Here is a 15,928-nt window from a genome sequence, read left to right as displayed (position 1 = left end):
TGACTGGAAGTCCTATTTTCTGGAAGTCCTATTTTCTGGAAGTCCTGTTTTCTGGAAGTCCTGTTTTCTGGAAGTCCTGTTTTTCTGGAAGTCCTGTTTTTCTGGAAGTCCTGTTTTTCTGGAAGTCCTGTTTTTCTGGAAGTCCTGTTTTTCTGGAAGTCCTGTTTTTCTGGAAGTCCTGTTTTTCTGGAAGTCCTGTTTTTCTGGAAGTCCTGTTTTTCTGGAAGTCCTGTTTTTCTGGAAGTCCTGTTTTTCTGGAAGTCCTGTTTTTCTGGAAGTCCTGTTTTTCTGGAAGTCCTGTTTTTCTGGAAGTCCTGTTTTTCTGGAAGTCCTGTTTTTCTGGAAGTCCTGTTTTTCTGGAAGTCCTGTTTTTCTGGAAGTCCTGTTTTTCTGGAAGTCCTGTTTTTCTGGAAGTCCTGTTTTTCTGGAAGTCCTGTTTTTCTGGAAGTCCTGTTTTTCTGGAAGTCCTGTTTTTCTGGAAGTCCTGTTTTTCTGGAAGTCCTGTTTTTCTGGAAGTCCTGTTTTTCTGGAAGTCCTGTTTTTCTGGAAGTCCTGTTTTTCTGGAAGTCCTGTTTTTCTGGAAGTCCTGTTTTTCTGGAAGTCCTGTTTTTCTGGAAGTCCTGTTTTTCTGGAAGTCCTGTTTTTCTGGAAGTCCTGTTTTTCTGGAAGTCCTGTTTTTCTGGAAGTCCTGTTTTTCTGGAAGTCCTGTTTTTCTGGAAGTCCTGTTTTTCTGGAAGTCCTGTTTTTCTGGAAGTCCTGTTTTTCTGGAAGTCCTGTTTTTCTGGAAGTCCTGTTTTTCTGGAAGTCCTGTTTTTCTGGAAGTCCTGTTTTTCTGGAAGTCCTGTTTTTCTGGAAGTCCTGTTTTTCTGGAAGTCCTGTTTTTCTGGAAGTCCTGTTTTCTGGAAGTCCTGTTCTTTGAGGGTGTTTATTACCGCCAGTGATGCTTCTTGATTCCTCTCTAGAGTGTCGAACTGATGGCCTTTCAGCTTGAGTTTCAGTTTTGGGAATAGTGTGAAGTCACAAAGTGCCAAATCAGGCGAGTATGGTGGGTGGGGTACAACCGCTATATTGCTTTTTGCCAAAAAGTTCCTGGTGAGCAAGGACATGTGACAGGGTGCGTTGTCGTGATGCAGCAGCCAGTTCCCTGGATGCCAACGTTCGGGCCGTCATCGCTGCATGCTTTCATGGAACTGTCACAAAATGTCCCAGAAGTACGCGGAATTCACTGTTTGGTTGGGTGGGATGAATTCTTTATACAAAATTCACTTGGTACCAAAGAAAACGATGATCATGCTCTTCACTTTGCTCTTCACCTGTCTCCCTTTTTTGCATCTTAGAGTGTCGGGGCTCTTCCACTGGGACGATTGTTGCATTGTCTCTGGGTCATAACCAAGTCATTGCAAGGGTCTCCATAGCACTTTTCCCAAGATTCACGCAGAATTTAATACACATGTGCTGTTCTTTTTGCAGATCCATCGTAAAATTGCTACACACCAAACACAGAGTATCACGGTAATTACTGTGGACACGCAACACATTCTCCCAGCTGAATGCCACTCGCTCACTTACTCATCAGATATGCACCTAATGCCACCTAGTGGTGCAAAGGTCTACTACTCCTACTTTCCAGATGGCAGCATCAGTCTTGAAAATTTTGTATTCCACCTCGTATGTTCACTTTACGTTGTAAAGAAATTTGGGTGGCTGTTGTAGTTAATCACTTTTGTGAGCCTACCATGCAGCGTAACAGGGCTGTGTTGGACTTTGTAACCCTGTCGTGACATGTCGGTGCTGGAAGAGAGCTGTAATCTGCCCAAGCTACCATATGACATTAATCATTTAGCGTCACCTCTTCTGCATTTTATGTACAGTTTCAGTTACAGTAGCTGATGAGCAGATCGATCTAACTTCGTAGCTCAGTGACAGATTCCAAAATATATGTGGCTTGCTTTGACATCGGCTATTAAATCCATTCATTCAATCAATGTTATTTTTATGTATCCAACTTTCAACTGTTTTAAAATCATTTACATTCTTGCACACACACCCTTTTGCTCCTTGGCCCCCAAGGCACCATCAAGCTGCTGCAGCTAAAGAGAAAATGCTCCACCACAGTAGGTGGAGGGGTTTACTCACTGTTGCATCTTGGCAATGTCTGGAGCAGATGTGGCTTACACTTCACCTGTACATTCAAAATGAGAGCGCACTGTGGGATGTCACACATTTAACAACAACCTGAGACTACATTTTCAGTATGCATGAACATCTTTCATCGGCCTAAGACAATAAAAGCGCAACATGGTTATCCTGTAGAATCCCATGTTACACAACATTTGGGCTTCTATTTGCCTTGTGAATTGTAGATATAAATGTGCAAATAGTCATCCAACACTAATAAACTGTAATAAAATAAATTTGAATGTTGAACTGTGACTGGTTGCTGCAACTCTTTCCTCATTAATAATTTCTCATGTTATGTGTTTACCAATTGCACTGTTACTCAGAGTAAAGCTTTGCAGCCATTCACATTGTAACCAGACAACTTAGACTCACATTTTTCCATCCACTGTAAGGCAGATAAATAAAATTCTTTCTTAGAATTTGGCTTAGACTGTAAATCTTTCTTTCAGAAACGTTACTCGCAGTTGTGGCCAATAATTTGCTTGAATCAAGATGGCGATATTACAGAGATACATTACAATAATCGAACCATGGGACCTCTCCAAACACCATCTCACATAGTTGTTCCCTTTTACCATGCCTATAAGGTAAGTTAAAATACACTTCATGTCAGTGAAGATCATCAGCATTTATGTATTTATCAAATGTATTTTTCCCCTTAAAATAACATTGAACTAGTGTTGAGAAAATGCATTGATTCTTGTTATCTCATTATTGGCACTGCTTCCTTTTTTGTGCCAGGAACAAGCACCAATACCAAATTATAACTGAGTGGTGGCATGAATAGTAGCACAAGGTGCAGTAAAAGTGTTTGACAAGCCAAATACATATGCAAATTTACTTAAAAACAAAGCTTATCAAATAGTATGTTATACAGTGAAGACGATAAAATACATTTTTACAGAATATCAAAAACAAGAGAAATACAATAAAAGAAATGAAATCTAAGGTAAAGAAGGGGAGTGGGGGAGAAAACAAGTGAATGCTAGGTGGTACAGTATACTTGTCATATCATATAAAAAGGAAATATGTCTACATTAAGTTCTACTGCTAAAATAAAGTTCACATGGCTAAAATGAAGAATGAGAAGAGGAGGGGATCAGAGATGCCGATTGGCAACCTTTATTTATTACATATATTCACAACGACAATGCTATTATAAAAGAAATTGACATTACTGTTGAAGTTGGTGTGGCCAGTGGATATACTGAAAACTTTATTCGTGCAATGAGAAATAAAATTTTTAACAGGCGAAAACCACATACAGTACCGTCTATTGAGAAAACCAAATTTAGTTCCTTATCTTACTTTGCTCAGTTTGTGAAAAAATAGGCTAGAGCTTCAATTAAGCCAATGTAAAAAATAGTGCACAAAAAAAAAAAAATAAAATAAAATAAAATAAAAAAAAAATCTTCGGTTACTTTTATGCTTTTGCCTTGGTAGCAGGACACACAAACTTAAAAACTCTGGAATGTACAAAATTGATTGTGGTTTGTGTGACATACTTGTAAAAAAAGTATATGTATGGAGTGTAGCTATGTATGAATGTGAAACATGGAGGATAAATAGTTTAGACAAGAAGAGAATAGAAGCTTTCGAAATGTGGTGCAACAGAAGAATGCTGAAGATTAGATGGGTAGATCACGTAACTAATGCATAGGTTACTGAAAAGAATTGAGGAGAAGAGGAATCTATGGCACAACTTGACTAGAAGAAGGGATCCATTGTTAGAACATGTTCTAAGGCATCAAGGGATCACCAAGTTAGTATTGGAGGACAACGTGGAGGGTAAAAATGTTAGAGGGAGACCAAGAGATAAATACATAAGCAGATTCAGAAGGCTGTAGGGTGTAGTAGTTGGAGATGAAGAAGCTTGCACAGGATAGAGTAGCATGGAGAGCTGCATCAAACCAGTCTCTGGACTGAAGACCACAACAACAACTTATAAAAACAACAGCACCCTTTGTCCACATTCAAAAAATGAAGGACGCATTCTGTCCTCAATTAATGGCCGCTTGGAAGTCTTGCACATTGCTTCCAAAGGATGGGATTTGGACATTCCTGAGGAGTCCGAAATTTATATTCATCATTCTAATAGTTCTCTTCAAACAGTTAACGAATAAACAGGGTCAGCTCACAGTTGATTGTTGATTGTAATTGATGGCCTGTTGCACATGTAGATTATTTCCAGGTTCTACTGTATATCCTTCTTTTTATTTTTCCTGCATAGTTTCATCCTTTTTACATGGAGTCTTGTACTTTTGTTACTCCCCCCCTCCCCCACTTTTAATATGATGTTCAATGTAACTTTACTTTTTGTTACAGTTTGTTGACCAATTTCTGCTTTTGCATGATAGTAAATTGTTGTCTTATGCCACCATTCTCTTTATCTCCCATCCATGTTGTCCCTTCCTCTTGGACGTGGCCGATGTCCTTTCCCATCCTTCCCTAACCTGATGGGACTGATGACATCACAGTTTGTCCCCTCCGCCAAATCAACCAACCAACATTCCTCTTGAGCTTTTTCTGTTTCTTTTTCTTTTCTTCTTTTTCTTCTTCTTCTTTTTTCTTCTTTTTCTTCTTCTTCTTTTTTTTTAACTAACCCCAACCCTCCTACTCTTATTTATTTCCCCCCTCTCCCCCTCCCCACTTTTTTTATCTTCACTCTTTATTGGCGGTCACAAATTACATACGCAGCCTATGTAAATCCAATATGGACTACATTCTGTTGTTTGTCATTTTGTTAATGTTCACTCATTTTGCAATGGTATATTTCAATCAGAGTTTTGACAATAATTTACCTTCATCCAAATTTTAGCATCATATAATTAGTCATGTAAACTGATTTTACTCTTTAACCTCTGCAATGTAGCTGCACACATTTCTTTATGCTTTTTATCAATGTTATCTATTACTAAAATTATATTTATTTTAATTAATTATGTCATGTTATTCACTGTTCGTGAATATGTCTAACAAAAAAAAAAAAACTTCGTCAATTGACACCTCTTTTCCCCACATCTTTCCATTCTTAATTTTAGCCATTTGAACTTTGTTTTAGCAATGCAGCTTAAGAAGATTCTGTATTTTGTAAAACATAATGTATGTGTTATGTAATACGACACATTTTTACTGTGCCATCTAGCTTTCCTGGTTTCTCCCCCACCCTTATGCTTTAATTTAGTTTTGGGTTTCATTTTCATTATAATTTTCCTGCTTTTGATATATTGTAACAATGTGTTTTAAGGTCTTTGTTGTATAACATCCTATTTGATATGCTTTGTCTTAAAATAATTTTGCATCTGTATTTGACTGTTGAACATGTTCAGTGCTACCTTGTGGTACTATTCATGCCACCTGGTGACAGTGTTCGTTTCTTTCAATGTAACATCACATTGTCTCACTCAGTTGTACTCTGATGGCATTACTTTTATATGATGCTATACCTTGTGTATGAAGCTTCTGTTTTAATTTACATTCTTTTAAACTGTTGTTAATTTTGTTAAATGGTAATTAAATAAAAGCTGTGTTCTGCATGACTTTTTGTAACCTTTCTGCATGTATTTTGAAGAGGAAACGTGTCAGTAAATTTGAGTTGCTGAATGGCAAGTGACAAAATTTTTTTTCAGCAGCCATAACAGCAGCTTATACAAAAAAAAAAAATGTTTTATATAATGGACATCAAAATCTTGTGATTCATTACTTGCTTAAACTGGAGATCCTTATCTTTCAAACATGTCTTCCATAGTGGTTGAAAAATGTTTTTGCCCTTCATGATAAAGCAATTCTGGTTTTTACAACACTGTAGTATTCTTGAAATTAATGATTGCTTTCAATTTGCTCAAAGACATGCAGCTCTTTCAACTCAAAATGTTGTAATGGGAAGTGTTGTCAATGTGTTCCAGAGCAAACATAAAAGTTAATAATTTGTGAGTAAAGGAAAGAACTCGCCAAATAATCGTCATGTGCAATAAAAGAATGAAACTTCACTAGCTTTTGAATGAACCTTTTTTCAAGCCAGAGTATACACATGTCTGTACAACCTCAGGAGTTTTTTTGCAAAGTTTCATTGTTTCTTGTGTGCCTATTGATTCAACACTTCCACTATTTGGTGAATTGCTTCCTTTACTCACAAATTGTTTCCATGCTGCCTGAGCTTCCCATATCATAGACAAAAAAATGATTAGAAGTTGTGTTTCATATATTTCTTTTTCCTTCAGAACTGTAGAAAACAGTTTGTCCTCCATCATCATAATAACAGAAACTCATTATATACTTTGAGGAACTTTCATTTCCATTGCTTTATAACTGTTATTGCAACTGTTCCACTTGGGACGACTGATTTTGTGTCCTGCTTTTTATTGAAAGTGATAACAATGTGAGTGGCATTAACAGCTTTTTCTGCTAACAGCGTGGTACTCTACAAATATGTTAATTCATTGTGAGGGTATTATTCCTTTATTTTGGGTTCAGTTTTGAGTCTATAAGAATATAGAAAAGTTTTGGATGTTATATGGAGTTAGCTTGTTCAGTCTATTTCAGTTATTTTCTGTGTTCCATCATATAAACTCATGAAAATATTGGTGGAAGTTTCATTTTTATTATTTTATGACTGGTGTTGTAATTTTTCCGCTTATGATTACACTGTTAGTTTTTAGTGATAATTTTTCTGTTTTCCATCAACTTTGGTAAAGCTACTCAGTTTTGGTGTATTTATTGATTTTTTTTCCCCCCCACAATTTCAACAGCTGTTCTCCGATCGAATGCGTCAAGAATCATCAGAACTGCGATTTCATTTACTGCCCGGAGATGTTGTTGCCTTTAACAATCGTAGAGTTTTGCACGGGCGAACGAGTTTTGATCCGACAAAAGTTTCAAGGTAATTTTCACTTTTATCACATTAGTAAGGCTGATAGAGCAAATAATAAAATATGTTTCTATGAGAAATGGAAGTAAGTGATTTAAATTACATATACTGTTCTACATGTCTTCGGAAAAAATGTCCAACTAAAGCTAGGAAAATATCTTAATTACCATGTGGAAGCAGTCTACTTTTTCGACCGTGCCTTCACTGAGCAAAGAATGGGGAAGTAGGTGTATTCAGATATTAGGTTGGAAAGTCAAACACGATCTACAGCATGAGAGGAGAAAATCTTTCATTAGAGGTAACTAATAGAATGTAACAATGTAAAATCCAGGATGGAATGTAACAATTTTATGAAAGGATACACAATATTATAAAGGCCACCAACAAACTGTGGCCAACAACAACTGGACCACCCTGTTGCTGAGCACGCCGTCTAACACGACATTATTCATTTCAATGACTGCTTCTCAGCTTGTGCCATATGGTCCTTTCCACCAACACCAGCTTTTCTGAATTATGCAGGCAGGAATTCTCACTGCAATGTATCCTATGTTCCCATAACCCTCCTGGTCTCAGCCATCTAGCCCTCCCTGTTCCCATTCCAGCCCTACATATCTCTTCCCCATCTCTCCCCCGCCCACCATCTAACCTCCTGACTGCACTTAGCTGCCGTACCCTCTCTCCACCTTGTCTTTGCATGCTCCCCAGCAGCACTTCACCATCCCCCATCCATTTCCTGCTAATCCTCCCCCTCCCCACCGCAGCCTCCTCCTCACCCCCAACCAGTTGCCTCTCCCATCATGCACTACTACTACTACTACTACTACTACTACTACTGCTGCTGCTGCTCCTGCCTGCGAGTCAGCATCTCCGTCATATGATGATTTTCATAATATTAATGTAAGTATGGTAAAGAAAGTTCCAGGCACCTTCACATCACCATCACTGTTGCTGCATGACTCACCAGATCCAGTGCCCATGTGTCTCATTCGTGTCCTACACACTTGCCACCACCCCCTCCAACACTCCTATCTCACACACTGACTGTCTCCCTACGAACCTCCATATACCAGTCCTCCCAGTTGTTGCCACCTTCTTCCTGTAGCCACCCTACCCCATCCCACCCAACACAACACCTCACCCCAGTCCAATTGCTGAACTGCAATCCCGGCATTGTGTGTTCAGCCAGCACAGTGTAGCTGCATAGAGGTGTGCAAGAGAGATACTTGTCTCTAACAGGTGGGTCATCTCTGGCCCTGGGATCTGAGTGACCTGCTTTTCCTTTTTAAACTACAGTGACCTATCCCTTTTTTTCTTCCTGTAGAAGGTACTAATAGTTTCAAAGGCTAGGATAGTATCTTATACTTTTATGTCTGTGTTGGCAGTCCTAATAACTTCGCTTCCAGAAGCTAAATACTGAACAGCATTTCTAGCTTTCTTGGGGGGCGGAGGGGAGGGGGGGGAGGGGGGGTGTTTATAGAAAAAAAATCTACATTTAGCTTTAAGATATTTAGAAAAACAGGAAAAATTTAGAGTGCATCATAAACATGCATTGAGATGCATTAGTTATAGTTCTGTTACACAAATTCATAAGGAAAGTGAGTAATGACGTCATTGCAGGTGTAGGCAGCTGGATTCCTTAAAGCCTAATTGTAAAACTAGATAATAATACAATCCCATCAATACCATAATCTGAGGTAAATAACACTAAGCTTTTCCTCCCATCAGGCTAAGGGAGGGACATTTCTTTCTCTTCATACTTTTTTGGGTAAATATCATAACAGTCAGATAATTTATAAATATGGTGCAAACAGGCTCTATTAAATTTTGGTTTAATGTTCTGTGTTAGTGTCTTACTGTCACTGTTCAGAAGCAAACAGCTGTTCTATGTTTGAGATTTGGTAGCTCAGTGCCTAAAGTATAGAAGTTCAGTAGCCAATTAGATTTTTTGTACCTCTTTTCATATCATTTAGTATTCCATTGTGGGTTGCTAGGTGATTCAGAGTGCAAGGTTGAAATGAAAAGTCTAAAAGTTCAGGATTTGAAATCAACATTGTTTGCCACTTATCTTTTCTGGTAATACTTTCTCCCTCGTTCAGATTGTACTTAAATTTAAGGGCCCACGAGCTGTATCTCACTTTGTCAGTCAGTTCACAGGTCAGAGGAAGGTGTACTGTTTCCAGTCTCTCTGTAAACTGAAGAGTGAGCAGGCCAGTCCCCACTCTGATCCACTATGTCACAAGAAGCAACTAAAAGGTGTTTCCTGAGGTTATGCAGAACTTTTCACAGCATGTTTTAAATCTGTGGTGACTCAGTGTGCAGCATCCAAGAAGTGTATATTTTTTACTAAATGCATTAACACTATCATCAATACAGAAATTAGTATTTAATGTAATTAACATGAGAAACTCTCGCCTACCTGATCAAAAGGTTCCAGACACCTCTGTGTAATGGATAACTGACTACTAGATGGTATGAGAGGCTTACCCACCTGCATAAAAGAAGGCGAGGAGTATTGTGTTGTCAGAAGAGAAAATATAATAGTGGAATGATTCAATCAGAAGAGTGGAGCATCTTGGAATGTGGACTAATCATTGTATGTCATTAGACTAGCAAATCCATTAGGTAGATTTCAACCTTTCTAGAGCTGCCTGAATCAACTGTTGGTGATGTGATTGTGAAGTGTAAACGTGAAAGAACAATCACAGCCACACACTAGGTGGACCTAATGTAGTGACATACAGATACTGTCAACCTGAGTGGTTGTAAAAAATCACACAAAATCAGCAGAAGTAATCATTCATGATAAGTGCCATCAGGAATCCAGTTAGCACAATGTCTGTGCTGGTGTAAAGACTGATGCTGCTAGGCAGTATATGACTGGAAACAAGTGATTTTGAGTGATTAATCACATTATGTCCTTGGAAATCTGTGCTGTGCTTAAGAGAATGCTAAAAACAGAAGGATACGAGCACATTTTATGCCATTGTGTACTCATAAACTAGAGGAACAGTTCAGAGATGATGATAGTTTGTATCAGCATAACAATTTACCCTGTCCTGAAGTAGCGTCTGTAAGACAATGGTTTGTGAACAGTAACATTCCTGAAATGAATTGACCTGATCAGAGCACTGATCTGAACATAGTGGAACTCTGGGATGAGTTAGACAACTGACTGCCTTCACTTGAGATCCATGTGTTCAAAATCACTACCTTTTCTGGTTTTGGATCTCGAGGAAGAATGGGCTGGCACTTCTCCACTGACATTGACACTATTGAAAATGTCCCCAGCAGAGGTCAAGCAGTCATAAAGGCAAAGTGTGGGCACACCCTATATTAACATCCATTAATAGGTGTTCATATACTTTTGATAAGTTTTAGCATTTGTTCTGAGAAACATTATCGCCCAATCATGAGGGCTGTCCACTCTCCAGTTTGCAGGCTGACTCTGCAGTGTTCAAACCTGTTGTTAAGTGGAGCACAGAGTTTTTTTAGTGTGTGTGTGTGTGTGTGTGTGTGTGTGTGTGTGTGTGTGTGTGTGGAAGGGGGGGGGGGGGAGAGAGGGAGGGAGAGAGAGAGAGAGAGAGAGAAGTATATGTTTATGTAAACATAACTTTTATTACTCTACCCTGTGATATTTTAGCTATTAACAAATGAGTAAACTTATGATTTAGTTACTATAAATTTTCAGTGTTAGTTTTACATTTTTAACTCAATGAAATTGCTGTGTGTGTTTTCAGGCACTTGGTAGGATGTTATGTCGATATTGATGAAGTAACATCCCTGTATGATGCCTTACTTAGTAAGGGGCAACAGGTGCAGTAATACCAGAACTATCAATAGGTAATAAAACATTTACACAGTGTGCATGGCACCTGTAACATTTTAATGTATTTCCTGAATGTATCTTTGAAGATGTATATCATGTCCTGCAACTGATTTTCTGCACACCTTGAAAATTGTGATAAAATGGCACACTCCAAAAAGGATTGGTTTAAATTTGAAATTATGCATGTTTCTTGTAATTGCTTAAATGTTTATCAACATAATATGTCAACGTAATAGCACATATCTTTTGACGTTAATCATATACTTGTATTTCATGTTTAGCAAATGTCAAACTTCCACATTGAATAATATTCATATATAACAGCCCTAGAGTACATAAACTGACAGAAATTTATATTGTCATGACACTGTTTATTGTAATTCAAAGCTTAAAGTATTGCTTGGATGAGAAAGCTCTAGACAGGGCACTTTGGTTTATAGAAATGTTGCACTATAGAATTAAATACAGAAACTGCTAACAAAAACAAAACAGATTAGGCCATTTCACAGGTACTGCACAATGACCAACTATCATGAACGTATTTGAATATAAATCTCAGGCTTTCTGAATGACAGGATTCTTAGTCCTAATTCTTAAGTTGCAAAGGGAAAACATCTAGAGTTCACATTTTATTTGTTTCTGTGCTGGACTTGCTATTCTTTCATCTATTATAGGCAGGAAAAAATGTACTTTCTTGTTGAGTAGTACAAGCAGTTAAGTTTCCTGTTGGAAGTAACAAGTCAGGTTTCATCATTAATTACAGTTAAGCTATTTGTGATATGAAGTGCACACTGTCTAGATTTTTAGGTAAGATTCTAAACACATCAGTGCAATATCGAAACACAAAACACTGTTGTCTGTGGATTGAATAATGCTTCAGCAGTTATGGCACACTTGACAGGTGTATATTGTATTCTGCAGGACAAATGACAAATAATGTAATCGGAGAAATTATACAGTGCTTTTGCCATGCTTCTGAAAGAGTGAGCATCATGTGCCGTGCATCAGAGTAGACACAAGGTATGTAACTTTGAGCACACAACATTCCTGAGAAATAGTTCCCAATTTGTTGTCCTGCCCATCCCCTTCTATGGTTTTATTGTCTGCTTTTCTTACTTATATATGCGAGGTCGCAATATTTCAGCCCTTCAGCTCGACTGTCCCAGACAGTGTAATAAAACGTGTATCCAATACAGATGTTTTCTCATTGTTCCAACAGTAGATAAGTAACTAGTAAATTCAGAAGAAAAGTGACTATGTAGTGTGCCAAACACTCCTTTTAAAAGTATGTATAGATGTCTGTCAAGTAATTGTTTATATTTTCCGCTCATATTGTAAACTTCATAATTGAGGAGCATTTTTTTGAAAGCTCGTAAAGCTCAGTTGTTGCTTGTTGCTTGCATAATCTGTTGAAACAATCTTGTCAAAAGATGATATCCACTGCTGTTGTAGGACATTGACAACTAGGAATTTTTACAAAACTCAATATTTGCTCTCAGCTGATTAAAGCAAAAGTCAATAAACGCACTCTGTGCTTCGCTTCTGAGGGACCTGAAGAGAGAATAACAATGTGGGGGAGAGTTTTCCGGGGGGGGGGGGGGGGGACTATTGGCAAGCACTTGCTGCCAGAACTATCAACAGAAATAAATTAATGATATACTCCTGATTATTGCTCAGTCCAAGCCAGTGTTGCCAGGGAGCAGGAACATCAAGAAAGAAGCAAAAAGGAAGAATACTCTTTCGAAAAAATATGGCACAAGGAAAAAATGGCCAGACTGAGTCTGGATGTGTGACAACATTTCAGGCAATGTCAGAGATATCCAAAAACACTCTAAAAAGCAACAAGATTTGAAGAAGGAAAAAAGAATCAATTGATAACAAATGACTGGATGCACAGACTTTGTGCAAAAAAAGTTCTATGCAGTAGTGGAGGAGAAAAATCCAAACGTGGTTAAAGTCTGTTTTGATATGCAATAATGAAGGGGGGGGGGGGGGGGGAATCCAAATGTGGTTAAAGCCTATTTTGATATACAGAAGAATAAGCCAATACCAAAGCTATCCGATTGTGAAGTTATTATTCAAGACGGGTTTTGTTATTCAGTTTGTGCATTATGATTAATTACTAAGAACAGGCAAAGGATTGCTTTTTATACTTGGCTTGAAACAGAAGGACCGAAAGGATGCTACCAAATAGCCTCTGCTCTATTGTATTTTCTTAGAAATCCTAAGGTGTCCCAGCTAAAGAATGGTTGATATGAAATTTGTTTAATTTCTGGCTACTGCACCAGTCAAAATAAACAGTACGGTAATGATGTGGCCACTAATGGCCATCCTGAAAGAAAGCAGAAAATTTAATTAGCTGGTACATCATTTCATTATTCATAGTCACAGCTTATAACCCTGACAGTGTGTTTGGTAGAGTGGACAAAGACTACCACAAAAAAGGAAGATAATCTTTCACTGACTGAATACTATAAGGTGCTGGAACAACATGGCATCATCGAGATATTAAATAAAGATGGGGAAGCAAAGGATCTCAAGTTCAGTGCACTAAAAGCCACATGATCTAATAAGCCTTTCAAAATAACTTCTTAGTTAATGATGGCTTATGAAGAGTCTAAGAAGAAGGTATTGTCAATATCAGACACTTATAAAAGATCTCTTGTAGTAGTTGAGGTACGGAAATCTGGACTACTGCCACGAAGTGAGGAAAGCAGCCGCCTTGGAAAAGAAGAACATGTTCATCAAGCAAAAGAAAAAGTATGTCTTAAAACTTACAAGGCATTTTAACATACCAGGAGGGGCAGATGAGTTTTATAAGGACATTGTTGAAAAGGATCAATAGATTTCCATTTTAGTATCATCATAGTCTGTATTTTTTGTTGTATTTGAATAGGTTTGCCACTATTTTGCATTTCTGCATGTCAAAACTTTATGGAACTGTATGATGCTAAAGTGTTATATTGTAGCACATTATACTGTTTCAATGGAAAATGAATACCTTTCTTTGTAATTAATGTTAAAGATAAAAAAGTAATAGAAGAAAATCAATTTAAATGAGTACATTAACAAAACTTTTAATGTCCATTTCTGCATTTATCGACTTTCGAGAAAACTTTGAAACTTCGTCCCTCTATTCTCAAATAAAATTTGAAAATTTTTGAAAGGTCAGACACACAATCAGAAGTGCCTATAAAAGCTATGTAAACGTAAAATTAGTATTTTGTTATGGTATTTCAAAAATATGTTTCCTGAAAAATTTACTTTTTCGCATTTATCTGGTTTGGAATAAAATGCTCCTCAGTTGTGAGGTACATGTGTAAATAGTTAACAACTTGGTACTTACTACCAATATCAAGCCATCAGGTTGTACCTGCAATGTGTAATTGCAAAAACTAAGATATTAAACAGCATTTAATGTCAACTTACAGAAATATTTTCCATTTAGTTGCAAGGTTTGAGGCCTTCCAGATGTAAGGTATTTTGTAGAGGCTCTTGAATTTGAAGGTACTGTACTGCAATAGTATCCAAAGTAATGACTGAGAGATTCAGTTGTTTAAAATTACTTGGAAATTAATATCTGAATAGTAGCTATGAAGGTATCATTAATTCGTATGCTGTGCTATAACATATCTTTTAATGTTTTTATTTTACATTACTGGGCCACTTTCATTTTGGAGGGGAAACTAGTACTGCTACTGCTACTGCTAGCACTACAGCTTTCATAATTTCCTCCTTGTCACACGTAGCAGTATATTTAAGAATTTGATATGTAGTAGACAAATAACCTTAGTTCATATGAGTAGAGTACATGCAAATTTGTTTAGCAGTTAAAATATTATTACTTGTCTACGCTTCACCAAGGCAGTTAACAGCACATTCCATTAACATTTAAAAACTGAAGAGTCACAAGCTCTGATTATTATTAATGAAAGCGTAATGATAATTTTATGACATTTAAAATGGAGTCAACATTATACAAAATCTAATGTTCATGTTCATTTAATTATACGAGTGTTAAAGATGTTTCAAGTCTATGTGTTACATGTTCTGTAAATTTTATGTATTGTATTTTATGTATTGTTACTTAAAGTAGTGGTTGGGCTTTTTATACTCAATTTTGAAATTGGCTGTGGTACACGTATATGTTGTTGTTAAAACATTATTTTATACTGAGCAAGAATTAAAACATCTGTCATGGTTTTCTTACAATATTCATAACTGTTAGTCACTCAATAGATTGTATTTAGTCCTGTTGTATTAAAAATTTTGTAGCAGACATCAGATCTTTATTTTCAAAAACATATTCTTTAGTAACAGTATTTTTTTCCTAAAGCACAAACACATCATGATATATTATGTAAATTAATAGAACTATTTGTGTCAGTCACTTTTATTGACTTCCAAGATGTGTTTTGAAGACTTACAGTCTCAACTCCTGGTGAATTGCATTAGAACTTCTTTTTGTTGATGTGGCCATTTATCTCTCCTATCCTATTTTCAATGGAATGAAGGATTTTATGCATCACTTGTTCTAACATGTCACTGAAGTTGCACATTATGAACATCATCATAACACAGATGCTTATGATTCGTTCCAGCAAAAAAAACGCTGTGGATAGTACGCAAAGATGGAAGAAAAAACAATCCATATACCTTACAGCTATAGAAATACAGTGTCTTGAAAGCCAAAGAGCATAACCAGTTTATGTTGTGAATCAAATATACAGACAGCATGCAAATACATTGTTACATCTTCAGAACTTTTTGCATAAACAGAGCCTTATTAAAAACAAGCTTATATTCACAGATTTCAGCATATGTATTTGTCAAATATCCTGTCTTCAAGTGTAAAAGAACACTATTGAAATACAACAAAGTTGCAGCAAGTAATTCTTGACTTGCCCAGCCGATACCTTATTCAGAAAATAAAGTCTGGAGTAGTGATGAAACTCTGTGAGAACAAGGAGTAATTCACCTGATGGGTGTGCCCAAGTTATCAAAATACAACACACTCACTTTACAAATTTTGCTTTTGAAAACCCATAGAG

General features: G+C 37.0%; 1 protein-coding gene across 1 annotated transcript in view; it reads left to right on the top strand.

Annotated features, from left to right (window-relative positions):
• The window catches only part of LOC124622309 (gamma-butyrobetaine dioxygenase-like), an 82,700-nt gene extending 67,544 nt beyond the window's left edge, over window positions 1–15,156 (top strand). The window contains exons 8-10 of the mRNA XM_047147987.1: window positions 2,631–2,768; window positions 6,930–7,060; window positions 10,789–15,156. Coding sequence (XP_047003943.1) covers window positions 2,631–2,768; window positions 6,930–7,060; window positions 10,789–10,873 — 354 coding nt within the window. The 3' untranslated portion in view covers window positions 10,874–15,156. The remainder of the gene's footprint in view (window positions 1–2,630; window positions 2,769–6,929; window positions 7,061–10,788) is intronic.
• Window positions 15,157–15,928: the final 772 nt, after the last annotated feature.

This window comes from Schistocerca americana, chromosome 7 (assembly GCF_021461395.2).
Source record: "Schistocerca americana isolate TAMUIC-IGC-003095 chromosome 7, iqSchAmer2.1, whole genome shotgun sequence".
Lineage (NCBI taxonomy): Eukaryota > Metazoa > Arthropoda > Insecta > Orthoptera > Acrididae > Schistocerca > Schistocerca americana.
Note: the sequence above shows the minus strand (reverse complement) of the source record. Positions and strands in the feature narration are given on the sequence as shown.